We start from the raw sequence: 17,022 nt of genomic DNA on the forward strand, positions 1-17,022 counted from the left end.
AGCCAAGCAGCAAGGCATTAAGATTTGGTACATGTAATTCCACAGTCCTGCTGGAAAAATTCCAACATTCCCCCAGAGTGATTTGGTAAATGACCAGTTTTGACAAGGTTAGGGAGGCAGAGAGCCCAGCTGGGCAAGGAGGAACCTTCCACAAACGAGACCCAGAGCTCTGGAGCAACAGGGCACCTCGGGGCTCCTCTGGCAGGACCCCACAGCCTTAGAAAGGCAGGGCCAGCACTGTGCAGGAATGTCACTGAAGAGTTTCCCACTTACCTAATTTGATATAGGATAATTTGATCTTTAATGTCAGTCTTAATTACGTTAACTGAGGGGAAGGGATCCAATCCTACCGCCAACATTTAATCCTGGTGTGACTCATCCTGATCCGATTAACTGTTTCCCACACAGAGAAGCCTTTTTAAAGTCAGGACACACTGAGTCAGGAGGAAATGAGAGAGACGGAAGAGAGACCCGGCCCTCCACAAGCCTCATTCCTCCTCAGGAATCTGTGATCTGTACACAGCTGCTGCAGCAGCAGTGCTGGCAAAAACTGGGAAAAGGGAGTTAGATTAATACAGGCGGGATGCGACAAAAGCATGTAAAACCAATTTCCAAATCCATGAGACTAAAGGAGGATTTAATTTATTTAGCTTTGTATTTCTAGAATAATACCAAATGATTCTTGTTTTAACAGAGTCTGCTTCTAAAAAAAAAAAAAATAAGTTTTGCTAGTGGAGAGCTGCAAATCCCAGATAATGCCCAGCATGTTCACAGTGCCATGAACAGCTCCATGTCTTCCAGGAGCTCTGTGACAGCAGCCAGCTCCACCCCAGCTCCTGCAGCCACCAGAGCCCAAATCCTCTGGTTTAGTTCAGTTTGTTAATCAGGACAGACTATTAATATCAAGCCCTCTCAGGCACCCTAGCTAACACAGCTCAAGAAGAAAGGAAAAAAAAGGTGTTAATTCAAAAATTTAGTAACAAATTTTATTAATCTTGGTATGCTTCAATACAAGCTCTGAAAAGACTGATGGAACACAGAGATCAGGAAAAAACAAACTTCAGAAAGAAACCACTAAATCATCTCACATCACCTTTCCTATGCCACAGACATATTTTGCCTTGTGTTGAACCCTAAGACAACTGTTTGGCTTCTTTAGCCAACAACAAAACAAAGCCATAACAGAGTTGGTTCCATTCATCACCTTTTCTGTGCTGTGTACTTTTAATTGCAATTTAATGCTGGATTCTTCCCCAGGTGTCTCTTTTTATGTTGAATACTGCTGCACTGTAATCACCTAACTTCATCTTACATTTACAATACTTACGTCGATATGAATGAGATCACCCACCCAAGCTGTGTTTATATAAGCTGTGTCCTTAACAACTCTCTGGGCATTTATGACATGGCCATCATGGTACTTTGAGTTGTCACCACTTCAAAGGAACTATGAGCACAAGAAGTACTTCTGGCCCTGGGGTGAGAAGGCAATCAGGTTTCAGCCATGACCACCGGGAGAAGTGGTACCAAGCACTGCAATACATACGGCAGCTTTGAGAAGTGCTGTGTAAAGGACAGAACTTCACCTATTACACAAAATTACATCAATGTATTCACATAGGCACAAAACCCCATATAGAAGTGGACAGCTATACAAATAGATATGTTTCTGTCTGTAGGAAACAGCCTTTATGAAAGTTATTCCATTTTTTTTCTTTTAAAAACCCAGAAGTTTTCCACAAGAACAAAATGAATACCTGTATTAACACCATGCCCTATCTATCTTCTTAGCACATAAACTGAATAATTTAGAAACAATATCCCCTGCACGGTCTGTGCTAGGATCCTGAGGAACCATGCAGATTTAACGGTTTTTTTTGTCACAGGGTTTAATTTTCTTAAATAGTTTCCAGAAATATTAGTAAAGAAAAACAGGCACGATAATACAGAAGAAAACCATTTGTATATTTTAGGCCACTATTTGCACTGCTAGCAACACAGCAGCAGGTTCCATTTGCCTTGCACTAAGCATGTCATAAATAATTCAGCTCCTTGCTTCGTTCCCTAAATAGTTGACAGGGAACAGAAACTTTGCTCGTGACCCGTATGGCCTTTTTTGAAGCCTGCCTATTTATTTAATAATGCACATCACAAGGCCCATAACCCAGGCTGGCATTTATTAAAAATAAAAGCATTCAATAACGATTACTAACAAATGACCATGAAACAAGTGACTTCCCAGAGCTACCACCTTTTACTCGCAAATAGCACCCAGCCAACGATTTCAATAATTAAATGCTCTCAATCTGCACTGCAGCAGCCCTGGCTCACATAGCCTTCGACAAGAAACAGACTCCAGAAGCGCTGGGAACACCTTCCAGCCTCGGCCACAATTATAACTGTAAATATCTGAGCTCCCTGCTAAAGCATAGCTGCCCCGTTGGAACAAAGAAAACAATTTCCATCAAAGGCACACTGACATCTTCATGGACTCCTTATACATTCTTAAGTATTGATCCTTCTTCTCACTGTCTCACCTCTTCAAATTTTGATGAAGTCCTGGGCTTCTCCAGTCTATGGGTTCCAGTTTGTCACCTGAAGCAGCAGCAAAATGTGATACTGCCTAGAGCACACCGCTGGTTGAGTCAAGGTAATGAGCTTCAAAACTTTGGCCATTTCATCAATTCTGTATTATAAGGGAGGATTACTGCAGGGGTCTGAAGCCATGCCCCAAATTCCAAAGGAAAGACATTCCAAATGACTTTCTTTTTCTAGACCCAGATCTCAGTAAAGTACTACTATTATTACAAATTCCTATCTGAAGAGCTTTCCCAAATTTCCTGGAGAAAAGTCAATCTTTGATGGGGTCCTGACCCCTTCAGCAATAGAGACCTTTCTCCTGAAGCCTCACACAACCCACTTAGTTAGCCAGATGGCTAATGAAGTTTGAGCACCCATTAAAAAAGGTGAAACAAGCAAGATGCTCACTTTTCTGTTCCTGTTGTCTTCTCTACTCTGCTAAGTAACAAACTTTCACAAAATATAAACAGACATCAAGTTGGTCAAGGACCAGACATTGCTTTGCAGGGAAATGTCAGCACATACCCCCCAAATTCTCCAAAAAGGAACAAAAATCATGAGGTCTCCCAGAAAAAAAGATTTCCAGAAAGTTTTGCTTCTGAGATATTCAAACACTCTGTTTTGATTACGACATTTCAAGTCACTTTTCTATTTTTATGTTTCACTAAAAGGAAAAGAAGAATGGATAGAGAAAATTCCATCTCACTGGAAAATTACAACCTTCTCAGCCTTGAAGAAATACTCATAAACCAAGCAGAGTATGAGTTGGTATTTTAACTTGGACAGGAACACATGTAAATTTGTGGCAACTGCATGTGTCTAAAGGAAACATCAGCTTCCATGAAGGATTAGACTTGAAAATGTATATTTAAATACTACCTATTGCTGAGACTGAGAGAAATCGGACATACACACAGAGCAGGAGGCATTATTCAACATCTTGTCCACAAACAGTACTCTAGAAATTTTAAAAAGCCAACTTGTTTAATTTCGATAAGTCTTACACTCCACAAGTTCCAATATTGCCAGGGAAAGCCCAACTTTTCAATGCAATCCATATTTGTTTCATTCCAGAAACTCATCAGCTTTCAAAGAGAATTGGACTGAGAATAGAAGCCCCTTAACGGAAGACTACTGCAAAATACTATGATTAAAATTGATTATTATTCAGACAATATCAATTTCATTATCCCTGATCGATCCTGAGCAATGTTCCCCAGCAACCTTCAGTTACAAATGCTGCATGCACAGTAACTTAATAAAGTACAACAAATTGCAGCCAGTTAAATTCAGCAACAATCTGACTTATCAGGCTTCCAGCAAATAGCTGTCATAGGTGCTGATGTAGGGAACTGCATGTCAGAGCACCACCAAAAAGGGCTGAGAAAACTCCTTCCCCTCAGGGCTTCGTTAATTTGATTTATGTGTGCAGGCAGGAAACGAACTGCTTATTGTTGCAGTGCCTACCATGGAACTGCAGATTCCACCAAAAGGCTGGATCTCAGGAGTATCCATGGACTTCAGTTTTAAACCATGCTGATGAGAGGTGCATCCTAAACAGCAATCTGCCAGTGCTTGGTGCTTAGAAGTTTTAAGGACTCTTTGCAATGGCCTCTGCCACAGCCTCCTCTGAGGAAAAATCCACCCTCTGAGCACACTGTAAGGCTGGGAAGTTCAGAGCCAAGACAGGAGAAACTCGTGCAGTTGATCAGGCAATTAGGCAGTTCATGTGCCACTAATTAAATGGTTAAGGGGGTTTGTTCTGCAAGGGTTGCTCCTCACTATCATTATAAGCATGTGCCTGGGACCACCAGCCAAAATTAGTGATCCTCCTTGTGTTGAGTTGCAAGGATTGGACAGTGAAGGACAACTTTGTCCAATTTCTGCACACTACGGTTCTTCCCAAATGGAAGCAAGTGGCCTGCAATGAAAACTGGTTGTCATCTCAGCAGGCTGTGGTTTTCTTTTTCCTTCAGATTCTTTCTGTCAGAAAAAAAGTAGTTTGGTTAAATCTATAAAAATGATGGCAATGTAGTAACTCTTTATCCTCTACATACTGCCTTTTAGCCAGCATTAGTCTCAGAGTTGCTCAGAAATGTCCAGCCAAGTATTTCTGGTTTTCAGGTAAAGTCAAGTACAGAGCCTATCACTCACCAGAAGTTTCTAAAATGGATGGATCTTTAACATCCATAGATGTTTCACCATCCATTCCGGTTTGTCACTGAAACAGAAAGTATTCCTTAAAAATCTGAGCTTTCCAAACTGCACCAGACACCTTCAGGCAAAGGGGAGAGCAAGATGTCCTGGGGCAGCCCAGCTGACAGAAGGATTCAAGGAATCATCAGGCTCTCCCCACAATCCCTCTGTTGCCCCAAACAGGCAGGAATGTGGAATACCAGACCTTTAAAAAGAAAATTACTCCCTCAGCCATGCTGGCACAGCTCATTTCATCATCTATTAGGGGAAGTAGCACTTGTCACCATTCAGAATTGCTGTTCTAATTGGGACTAAATTGCCCCACACTTCCAACAGCAATGGTAAAGAGGCTAATGGCCATGGAAATTGGTTCTCTCTCTAAACCCTAACCACACTTCTGTTATGAGGAGTGTGAGGCAATTCCAGCAAGGTAATCTTTAAAATAAATAAGATTATGCAATTCAAAAATAAGAGATCAGAGCAAATTTGATTTATACTTTATAGCCTATCAAAAACTGGTGTCACTTTTTCATGGAAAACACGAAGCACTGTACAGCAGCAACACCAAAGCCATTCATCTGGGCTGTGACAGATACTAAATTTATCAAGGGACTTATTATGCTGATGTGGCATAATATAGTTTATCGATTCTAACTCTTTAACTTATCACACTTATTGCTCTGGAAATCAAACATGTACTGCTTAGAAAAATTATTTTAAGGCAATGCTATGTACTTAATTTACAAAAGATACAGTTATGATACAAAAAATCAGATTTTACTGTAAATAATTTGCAAATCCAACATCTAAAAATCGGTATTTTTTATGGTTACCATTAAAGAAATAATCAACTGAAAAGAAAAATTGTTCTCAGTGAAATACATGGTGCACTTGAAACACATCCTTTCAATGGTAAGTAAACCATAACCTAAGATATTTCTTCAACAAAGGAGTATTATAAGCATATGCTGCAGCTGACTCTAACAGGATCAAATTCACACCTCTTTCTCAAGCATTATATTGATATAATGCATCCTTTTTTCATCTAAAGAAACAAAATTTTAAAAAAGAATTAAACCAAAGAAAATGATAAAACACACAAGGCTTTCTATTAACACCTCTGAAGTACAGATATAACCTATTTTTTGGTTTAAAAAGAAATCATATTTGACATAAGTGGATATCTGAAACCTAAATTTACCAAGTCTCTGTTCCACAGATAGCACTTGGGTCACACAGGGCATCTTTCTTCCACAAAAGACACCTCCCCATGTTCCCAGAGCCATTCTTAATGGGGAGGTGGCAAGGGGATAAGTGGGAACTTTCCCTTGTTTGATATTACTCTTATCTCCTTTCAAAAGGGGATTTGTACTTATAAATACACATTCAAAATTATCATGTGAATGAAGAGAATCCCAAGTGATTCCGCAGTGTGGGAATGAAATAGATCTAGAGAGCTCACTCAGCTCCTGGTTACCCAGGAATACGCCGACATCCATTTCCAAAGATGCTGTAGGCCTGGCTTCAGACTGAGCCTAACTACATTTAACACCTGCATTTTTGATAGCAACACAAGAAATACCTGAGACTGATATACAGGAGGGAATAGGATGAGTTCCCACTGAGATTTGCTTTTTGCAATGCTCTTTTCGGCTGTTGGTGTGACAAAACCCAGAATTTGTGTACAGGGGACACGAGTGAAGCGAGCAGGGGCCTGGGCCAGCCAGCACACAGCTACCAGCAGCTGTGGAGAGGTCAGGTGTAGCTATTAATTAACAGTAGCTGTTAACAGGAGCAGGCACTAAATGGGTCTCTACTCAGGGAAGCAGTCACCAGCGCAGTCCTTTCCTCACACCCTTCCTGAGGAGGTTCTGCTCCTGCGGCGATTCCTCATTCTGGGCACAAAGGCAATCTCACCAGGCAGGAGCCTGTAGATTTCATTCAGTCCAAATCTCCAAAACTCAAATTTTCGAGGAAGTTCCAGGCTCTCTTTGCTCCTCAGGTATGTATTTCACAGGCTTTACCTGAGAAAAAGGTTCAAAGGCCCAAGGTTTTAACAGTACTGATTACAACTGATCAGGGAACAAGAAACACTTGGATATGGAAGCTTCTCACTTCACTTTGAGAAAAAAACAAGTAAAAGTCCTTTTCTCACTGCACTGGCACTTTTGTTCCCTGGCCATGACACACAGGAGAGCAGCTGCTGCCTGCTCTCCCAAAGCCCTTTGAAGAATTAAGCTGAAGTTATGGATGGCAGCAGGCACCAGTGACAAATCAATTCTCACCAGAGATGGATTTGGGAGATTGTGCAAGTGGTATTACCAGCTGGAATAAGGAACAGATACGCCTCTAAAGGACAGTTAGTTACAACTGGATGTATTATGAAGGGATTTAAACCTCCCTACTGCTCAAGGGGGGGAAAATGATAGTGAAGGAAGCATTTGAGTGAGAATACCCAGGACAAAAAGCAGAGCTGAAATGAAGGAGCTGCTCTGTAGACTGGCTGGAGAGCAAAGCAAAGACTCTTCTGTCTGTGCCCCCATCCCAGTTTTAATCATAGGAAGATGTATCTAAAAAAACTGTGGATGTGATAGTAACCAAGATGTAAAATTTTGGAAAGTAACTATTGAGTAAAGCACAATAAGGCTACAAGAATTTTAAAAATGTGAGAGCAATTAGCTTATCTGACAAATCATGTACACCCAGAGTTATCACTGACACCAACATGACTGACTGTTTCTTTTAGTCTTACTATTCAACATGAATCCTTGTTTATTCATTTAATTTACAGAAGTCAACCCCAAAATTAAAACGTCCTAAAAAATTATGATAGCCCCACATTTTCCAAATACAATAGGATTGTTTCATTTTTATTTGGTTTTGAAGCAATAAAATTGAAATAATTTCATATAAACTAAAAAAAACACCTTCTGTATTTCTTCTATTGGAATATTCAGCACTGTCAAAGATGCAACACAATATAATTTTTTTATGCAAAGTATGCCAAATTGTATAACAGGAGTTAAAATCTCAGAAGTTTCTGATAGGACTGTATTTCTGCTACTTACTGTAGCTTTTATTTCTTTCTCCCTTTAGATTCTGGTGTATTCAATTCAAATCTTAACTGAAAAAATTACCAAAAAAAGGTAGTTTTTTGGTTCACTTTGCACAAAACTCAAACATTTACCATTTTAAAACATAAAACCTTAGCAAAGTATATGATGATCAGAATCTTGGTAGCTAGTGACAGTAACTCGAAGTCAGTGACAGTGATCCCTCTCAGTCTGGAGCAGGGTCTGTCAGACTTTTTCCTTCCCCTTGTTTTCTTACTGAAGGTAGGGCAAGAAAAAAGTCACCCAGGAGGTAGAGGGGACACTAAACAGCAAAAACGGCACATTCCCCTTTCATCTGGGGAAAGAGGGGGGGAAAAAAAACTTCAGTCATTATAAACACAGATCTGCTGAATAATTAAATTAAGTGGCAATGATTACTGAAGAGCTGACCTGCATCTGGCAGATGTGCAGCAACAGAATAATGATACACTTCTTTAGCATCACCTTTTTCATCCCCTTTCTCACAGAGTGAGAAAGCAAAACCAGCTGAATTTTCAAAAGCACTTAAGTGATAGTAGAAATCTGAGTGCCATTTTAAAAAGTAGCTTTAAGAAGTCAGATCTCATTGAAAATTATGCATATTTTTATTGCAAATTTACTTTTGAGAATTCAACAGCGTGCTGCTTACCGAAACTGGTGGTGGGCGTTTCTGTCTTTTTGAAGGTCTGCCTCTGATGACCTTCAACATTTATTATAAAGACCTCCACATCTAAATGTGTTCATTCCTTTGGAGAGCAGAGCCTTTTCCAGTGTAATGATTGTACTTTGGAGCTGCAGATATTCCTTGGGGAGCGTGGCTCGAGGCACAGGTCACTCCTCTCCAGCCATGCCCTCCTGACACACTCTCTAAAGGGCTCCAAGAACTCAATCTTGCCATGGACTCTCAACCCCCCTGTCCCAGGAGACAACCTGCTTTCTGCCTAGCAGTTTTACCACCTTTATCCATCTGTTTTGCCCTGGTAAGTTCTGCTGGTTACGGATATAAATGTAAGCAGTGCCCAAAGTATTCCGTGTTTCAGTTTCTACCTCTTTTGGATGTGGAATTTATGCCCTTTTCATACTCACCCTGAATGCCTTTTGGAGCCAAGCTACACCTAACTTGAACTTAAACCTTGTCATATATCTTCCAGAAGAAAACTGTGAAAAGTTACATTCATGGCACAAACAGATATCATTACTGGATTCCCAACAGCCCAGTGATATTTGCAGGATTATGTGTGATTTTACCACAAATGAATTGCTATATTTACTGACTGAATCCTATTAATAATATTGGCTTTTTTTTTTTTTTTGTCCCAGTTTAAACTTCAGTGTGTTAGGTTAGAAAAACTCTTCATTTTTTTTGTGGCAATCACTTTTCTCCTTCTGACAATTTGTCTTGAAACCTCTGAAACATCAGATTGAACTGATTTCTACTTTTTATCGTCGACAATGCAAGAACCCCCCTACAGGGGGTGGGGAGAGGTCCAAAAATGCTCACAGAGATAATGTTGACTTAGGCTGTATCATTGATTAAGCAACTTGGCCAAGACCAGTAATTAGAACTGTGCTAAATTGCACAGAAATTCTGTAGCATTCCCATCTCATGGGGAACAAGGTGCAAAGTTGAAGCAATAAAAGCCAACTCACTGAGTTTTCTTCTTCCCCTGGAGAAGCCAGACAGGAAGACCAGAATATCCCAATTCAGCAACCCATGAACACAAACTGCTGTTACCTACACCATCACAGAATTGTTTAGGTTGGAAAACACCTCTAGGATTGAATCCAACCATTAAGCCAGCACTGCTGAGTGACAAGGTGTCTAAACCATGTCCCTAAGTGCCACACCCACACGTCCTTTAAATCCTTCCAGGGATGGGGACTCAACCACTTCCCTGAGCAGCAACGACCCTCCATCCCTAACAGGGATTGGTACACAGACTTCATTCAACTCACACAGAATCCAGTCCAAATCCAAACAAAACCAACACAAGTCCCCTGGAGCACTTCTGCAACCTCTTTAGAAGTGCAAAGGGTCAAATCCTCAAAGCTTCATCCAACCACGAGCAGGTTTCACCCCAACAGAAAGCTCCCACTCCAGAGCTCCAAGCACATTAAGGTTATGTCTGCTCCACCGTTATGACTGGCACCTCTGTGTCTCTTGAACAGGTTTTTTTTCTCCTAATTCCTTTACAGGACTGTTAGCAAACTCCCATACCATCTGAGCCTGATCTAAGGAGTAAACAATGAAAATTAAATTAATGTCATGCTCAGTAACATTTAAAAATTGCAAGCTAAGCAGCTGCCACTTATTCCTAGTAACTCAAAGTATTTTATTGAAGGAAGTTTTCCAATAACATATATTGATTTTGTCAGGTTTGGGCTTTTTTTTCACCCAAGCAACATATGTTGCATGTTCTGTACTCACAGGGCTACACACAGCCAGGTTTCACTGCAGTCGCTCTGACTCCTGCCAAGCAGATGTTGAGGGAAAGCAGCTGAACACAACATGGGATAAAAGCTGTCTCAGACCAAAATATTGGGTTAGGAAAAAAACTTGTGGGTAATGCAATGTATTAAAAACATTGTTTATATATTTATATACAGAATTGATAGGTAGGTGAATTAATGTTTGACTACATTTATTGAAATTCTGCCATTACATAAAAAAGAAACCCAAACAAATATTAAGAATTATGTTAAAGGATGGCCACTACTAAAGTTTTTTAAGTTCCAAAATATTCATATAATTCATTTTATCTAAAGTCCAGATTCTCACTAGTATCCTAATAGCAAGCTGAAATTATATGACAAGTGATGAAGGGTTTGAAAAGGGATGGTTTAAACCACCCTTAGAAATAATAGAATGGCAAGTGATTCCCAGTCCCCAAACACAAAGTACTGAAGTATTATCCTGAGTCTGACAGACATGCCAGCAATTTGCTGTAATTTGTGTAATACCCAATCTTAGGGCTGAGCTTACTCCAATACTTTGCTTGTGATGAAACCTAATGACAGAATTCAGTTCAATTTACTCTCTGAAAGACAAAGTAGCTCATTTTTTACATTAAAAATCAACATTTTTCATCACCTGTACCCTTTCCCATTATGAAATTAATTAGATTTGTATGAAGTAGAATCAGTTTGGCACATGAAAACCCTTCATATTTACTTTTTTTCTTGAATTTAATAACAGTGTTAGCGCAAAACATGGTATTAGCCACTACAGGATTTAAGACTTGGCTTAGAAAATATAACAAAAGAAAAATATTTTTAGAACAGCCCTGTTAGGTTATTTTTGATGTATTTCTCATCTGCTCAAGAACACCTCTTCTATAGCTTCAGGTATGGGAGTTCTGCTGCTTCTGAACTGGTACTGATCAAAAAATCTGCCATGCATTACCTTTAACATGAAAAAGGAACTTTGCATTCCAGAAGCCAAAAATAAGCTCATCTCACCTTCCCATACAGAAACAACTTTCAGAATTTAGCAGAAAAACCTATTTTCTTTGACACTCACTGCTACAGAAAAGTGATTCTACTCTGATACAAACGTGTTATATAGACTGTCAAAGCAGTGCAAAGATTCCACATTGAAAAAAGAATAAAATCAAACCCAGTCAGTAGGTATTTTGCAACAATTTGTATTCTTAGAACAGGTAATGAAAAATAAAAAAAATAAACAAAAGACCATCTTTCAAAGTGCAAAGTCAAATTTTCCATCCTAAAGGTTTAAGTTACCATAGAGAGAAAAAACACCAGCTAGGGTTCACTTTTGTGCCAAAAATTAAATGGGGATTTCTTAAAGCCCCAAATATTAAAAAACATCCTATCAACCTTGCTTTTCAATAGTGTTATTTGGCAGTCAACTGGATCTAGGACAGCTGCTCTATTGTCTATATTTCAATTCAATTTGAATTATCTGTGTTTTCCAATTCATTTACATTAAAGATAATAATATATTTAGCAATAGAACACTATTAAAGCAAAACCTGTTATGATTAGCACAAATCTGCACTGTTAAAAAATAATGAATTTTGTATATGCACATGAACACCTCCCAAGTGTCATGATAAAACCGAACATTCAAAAAGAAAATCAGGGTTTGTAAATAAGATTCCACATAAAAGAAATCACGTAATGACTTAAGAGTGGCACCTGAGAGCATTTAGACATAAAACCTGCCAAGGTACATACCTGTAAATCTGTTGAATATTTTCAGCTTTGATTTCCTTGAGAATTTCATGGTAGATATGAGGATTATTTGGTTCTTGAGGTGTTGGGGGAGAAGGGCATTTCTTGCGTGCATAATATCCTATCACAATTCCAAAAATAAATAAAATCAAAGCAGTGCAAAATACTTTCAGTATCCGAAAAAAGCTGCAGCGGTTGCTCTTTGGTGCCTGTCTCGTGTAGTGGGAGATGTAGTCAGGGTCTTCCTGAAGCCTCTGGAATCTTCCCTTTGGAGAAGAGGAAGGCTGGATGGGCTCCAGGTCAAGGTCAGGGCTCTGTGAGTTCCCCAGGTGACGCTGGGCTGCACCATCCAGTCGGAAATGGTCAAAGCCAGGCTCCTCCAGCTCTTTTTCCATGTCCCATTCCAGTTCCAATGCTGTGGCTTGGAGCTCATCATTGTCAAGGTATGGAGAGTGTCCCTGTGCTCTCTGGTCTGCGTTCACTTTGTGATAGGCCATCTTTTTATCTATTAAAACAAAATTTAAAACCTAAATGTTTGTTTCTATATGCACACATACATAATTTATTTAATCTTTGTAAACCTGGAAGAATAAAACAGACAACAAAACCCAAAAACTGGTTTCTCACTATTTCACTCTCCCCATTTCCATTGCCCTGTCTTTTTTTGTAGGATCAGCAGTCCCACGAACATCATCACAGGAGAAAGAAAGTATTTATAGGAATATATTGTAAGAATATGAATAAAGGGAATTTAAAAGTGCCAATGGCAAACCACTGAAATTATCCAATTATTTTGTCAGTCCTCGAGATAGTATTAAAAAAATTGAGTGAAGACTCAGAGTTTCCAAAACAATTATTTGTTACCTGAAAGTAATTTTAAAGCTTAACAACTGTGTGCAACAATTTCATTTCACACACCATACAAAATAATGCTGCTAAAGTAAAGTTGAAAAGCTGGAAATAATATGAATTGCCTGATCTGATTCTAAACACAAGGAAATGATAAATTAAAAAAGAAACTTCAGGGTGACACTGTACTTGCATATCAATAAAAGGCTTCCATTTAGAAGGAGCATTCTATTATTTATAGGTATTTTAAATGCATAGTTCCTGAATGACTGATGAATTTACTTAGAAATTGTCCCAGTTGTTTTGCTCCACTTATTTTTCCCATTTTAATGAATCAAAAGCACTGCCAGGTAAGTATTTGTAACAAAATCATTCTTTTAATAGCAAGGCGTAACTGTGGCACTTCTCAATATTTCTATGGAAGCAGAAGCCCTCTAAAGGGAACTCTGACCTCCAGTACAAACACTCAAAGTCAATTTTCAACAAATCATTTTTTGACAGGCTGCAACAACAGGGTGCCTTTTCCCCCATACTCTGACAATAGCCATTTCAACACATAAGCATCTGTAATTTAGGGCTTTTCAAACATCAGACTCACTTCTCAATTAGAATAAAATGAAGATAAAGATATGAAACCTCTCTTAGTCATGAACACTAGACTGACACCTACAACTCTACATTATCACTCCATTTTTATGTTTGAAGGCATTTTCACTCTCCAAGACTCACCTCCAAGTAACATTACCACATAACAGAGGAACCCAGTGTAATGGCAAAGTGGAATTCAGCTTTTTGAAGCTCTCTGAAGAGAGCAAACCGCTTGCAAGCGCCAATATAATGAAACAGTCCCCTGAAAGGCTATCTGCCTCTATATAATACCAATTTACAGATCCCATTTTCCCCCTACAGCCATATAAATATCCCTCACCTATAACTGTCAGACAGCCTGGGAACAGTCAAGGGAGCCCACACGTTCCGAGTCACCATTCCAGTCACTTTGCAAATCAATTCTCCACCTGCAGCCCAAACTCTTCCAATTTGCAGTGGGAGAAACAGAGTAAGCTGAACTAAAGCCTCTTAAATTAGTGTGAAAGGCTGCACTGTTTATTTAAATCATGATTGCACATTTAGTCTTTAAATTCCAGGGGAGTCAACAAATGGTTGCAAAGTCAAACAGCTGCAAAGCTGCTGTGGCTGCCCTTTGTGGGCTTTGTTAGCCCAGCCCTCAGGCTTGTGAAGGATCCCCTGAACTTCAGCACCCCAGTCCCCACAGCTGTGCATCACCCTGAGACCTCCCAAGGGAGCACTCTGCCTCTCCATCCAGGCTGTTCAGGAAGAGATTTCATAATGCCAGCCCCAGAACTGATGTCTGCTGCAGAGCTTCCTGCCAAGCACCAACTGGACATCAAACCATGTACTGATATTCTTTGGAAAATTGAGATAACTGGTTTTCAAGCTATTCATCTGCCCTTTCACTCTGTCTCCTCTTCTGTTAGTGGAAAGATTAATTTGTAAACCATCAGGGACAGAGATCACTGCTAGGTAATATCAACTGCCCAACAACCTCATCTTTCCAACTCTACTTCATATTGCTTTTTACTAGAAATTCAAGACTGGTGTTTTGTCCTTTAAAGCAAAGCAAATCATCACTGCATTTCATAAACATAATTTTGGCTCTAGAATTCCTGAAGTCATTTAACAAACTGTTTTAGCCAAGTAAGTGAACCCTTGGCAGATTACTGCAGTACTAGTCATAAACCAGAATTAAGGCAGTTTTTCAGATGCAATTTCATGGAAAATATTAATCTTGCTGAGCTTATAAACGTTGACCATTGCCTATCTGTGGTAGTTAGGTTTTCTCCATATTTATGTCATTTAAAAAAATGTGTGTTATTGTTCAATGGAGTGTATTAATAAAGGCTACTTAAATCTACATATAAATGCATAATAAAAATTCCTATGAAATTTCTTGGAACGGTTATTAATGCTGATGAGTAGTAACCCCATTCCACAGCTTAGCATCTCAGCAATTCAATTTTCACTCAAAGCACCAAAACCAGTTACCTCACTTCAGAAAAAAAAAAAAAAAAGGCAACAAAACAACAAACAAGCAAGCAGCTAAATGAACTAAAATAAAAAAATCAATATTCAATTCAGTTTTATATTTGAGACCAGTCTTTGGAGTATGGGATCTTATTAGCAATGCATGTCCTTTAGTTAAAGAATGAAAAGAATGCAAGAGTAGCTGCAGTTGTTAACTTCTCTTTTTCCACTAATCTAAACTCATTGTTTCAGTCTAAGGACAGCACAACTTACCTTGAAGTATCTGAGGTCAGGGCCTGCACACTGCATTTAACCATTCCAAAAAGTAGTTTTAGAAAGGGGTCTCCTGGTTCTCAAGGCACAGATCATTTGTGCCATGCGATCTGTATCACCTGTTCTATTTAGTATTTGGTGTTTAGCTGGTCAAGGAAGTAGGCATGACTTAAAGATTATGCATTAAATGTAGTTTTGGCTTGGAACTGGAAGGAGAAAGAAAGCACTGCATATTCACAATAATACTGAATTGGGGGTGAAAAAAAAGACAACAGAAATACAGAAAAAAATTGAAGCCAAGAAAAAACACCACAGTACTCTAGTTCAGTCTTCTCTATAACACAGACCATAAAATGAACATATTTTCAAAAGACATTTTTGAAAACTTCAGGAGATAGAAAATTCTCCCCATCTGCCAGCAAGCTGTTTCAACATTTAATTGTTGTTAAATACATGTTTTATTATAAAGATAAAAGAGCAACTGCAAAATGCCAGAAATCTGAATATGCACCAAGTGAGCTTTAAAGCCACTCTGTAGGGACAGCAAAGGAGATCATAAACTCTGGAATACTGGGCAGAGCCAAGCTGATGACCAATAAAGCTGATGTACATTTCTATACTTCCACTGATTTGTGGGTAGAATGTTTATAGAGAGGTATCAAACCAAAGCTAAATACCCTTTCAATTAACTGTACACAAGAAATCAGGAGAGTCAGCTTTATCAGATCATTATTGCCTTAACAGCTGCCATTCCAAAACTCTCTGCCTGTGCTTTGACCTTAAAAGTAACACATTTACATCCTGCCTGATAGGAACATCTTGTTATGGAAACACTAGAAACTTCTTTTTTTGACAACTTTCCCTGTTTCAATCCCTGATCAATGAAGCTTTTGAAAACTATAGAATATGGTCTTCACAAAAGGTCCTGCCACCCCCTCCAGTATCTTCAAAACAGAAAGGTGAGTTTACATGAACATTTTATGAAACCAACAACCAAAAAGCAATATGAATATACTACTGTAAATTCTTTGTGACTGGTGCTGCAGTTGTTAAATGCAGCTCATAAATAGCTGAGACAATTAGCAGGCTCATGCACAGCAGGAAGTGTGGCAAGTGTTAATGGGCTGCCCACAGCAAGCCCTTCTTGGGCCACTTAGTGCTCAGTCCCGAAAAGGCAAAATTCACCCAGAAATTGTCCTAAAGGTATTGTGGCCTTCTTGTATAATCATAAACCCAGAAATCCAGGGCTGTTCGCTCATCTCTTTTTGAAGGGGTCTTTAATTTTTATTTTCTTCACAGTATCTTCCATACAGAGTGCTTTTCCTTTAAATACTCGTGATCTTTTTATGCCTAGGAAAACCCCAAAAGCAGATGTAATGTCATCTGTTTAAAGGGCCAATAGCCGTGCTTATCATGGAACTCAATACCCACTGCACTTGCAGGGCTTTAAAGTATGTATGACAACAAATTAGTACTTGTTAAACGAGATGATGATGCCAAGTTTCAGGCCTAGACGAATTTCTTCAGAGTTACAAATCCCTGGCAAAACTTGTTTGCAGAAGAGATTATGATGCCCTTGTCAACAGCAACATTACACTACCCTGTAATTCAAAAAATATAATGTGATATTTCCATCACCGCTGCCTTAATTTTGTGCAGTAATGATTTGTCCCTTCTCTCACATTTGGGATATGGGCTTGGCAACCAGTTCAGCTACAGCAGGACGTTTAAGTACCTTGTCACTCCACAGAGCCACCAGATAAAAACAAATGACAGAACTCACCAGTTGTTCACA

The 17,022-nt window shown here is 39.1% G+C and overlaps 1 protein-coding gene across 7 annotated transcripts in view; it reads right to left on the bottom strand.

Annotated features, from left to right (window-relative positions):
* The window catches only part of NAALADL2 (N-acetylated alpha-linked acidic dipeptidase like 2), a 421,863-nt gene that overhangs the window by 218,753 nt on the left and 186,088 nt on the right, over positions 1-17,022 (bottom strand). For all 7 annotated transcript variants that reach the window (XM_048314549.1, XM_048314548.1, XM_048314546.1 and 4 more), the window contains one exon: positions 12,066-12,567. In XM_048314549.1, coding sequence (XP_048170506.1) covers positions 12,066-12,559 — 494 coding nt within the window. In that variant the 5' untranslated portion in view covers positions 12,560-12,567. The remainder of the gene's footprint in view (positions 1-12,065; positions 12,568-17,022) is intronic.

The sequence above is a fragment of the Corvus hawaiiensis genome, chromosome 10 (genome assembly GCF_020740725.1).
Source record: "Corvus hawaiiensis isolate bCorHaw1 chromosome 10, bCorHaw1.pri.cur, whole genome shotgun sequence".
Classification (NCBI taxonomy): domain Eukaryota; kingdom Metazoa; phylum Chordata; class Aves; order Passeriformes; family Corvidae; genus Corvus; species Corvus hawaiiensis.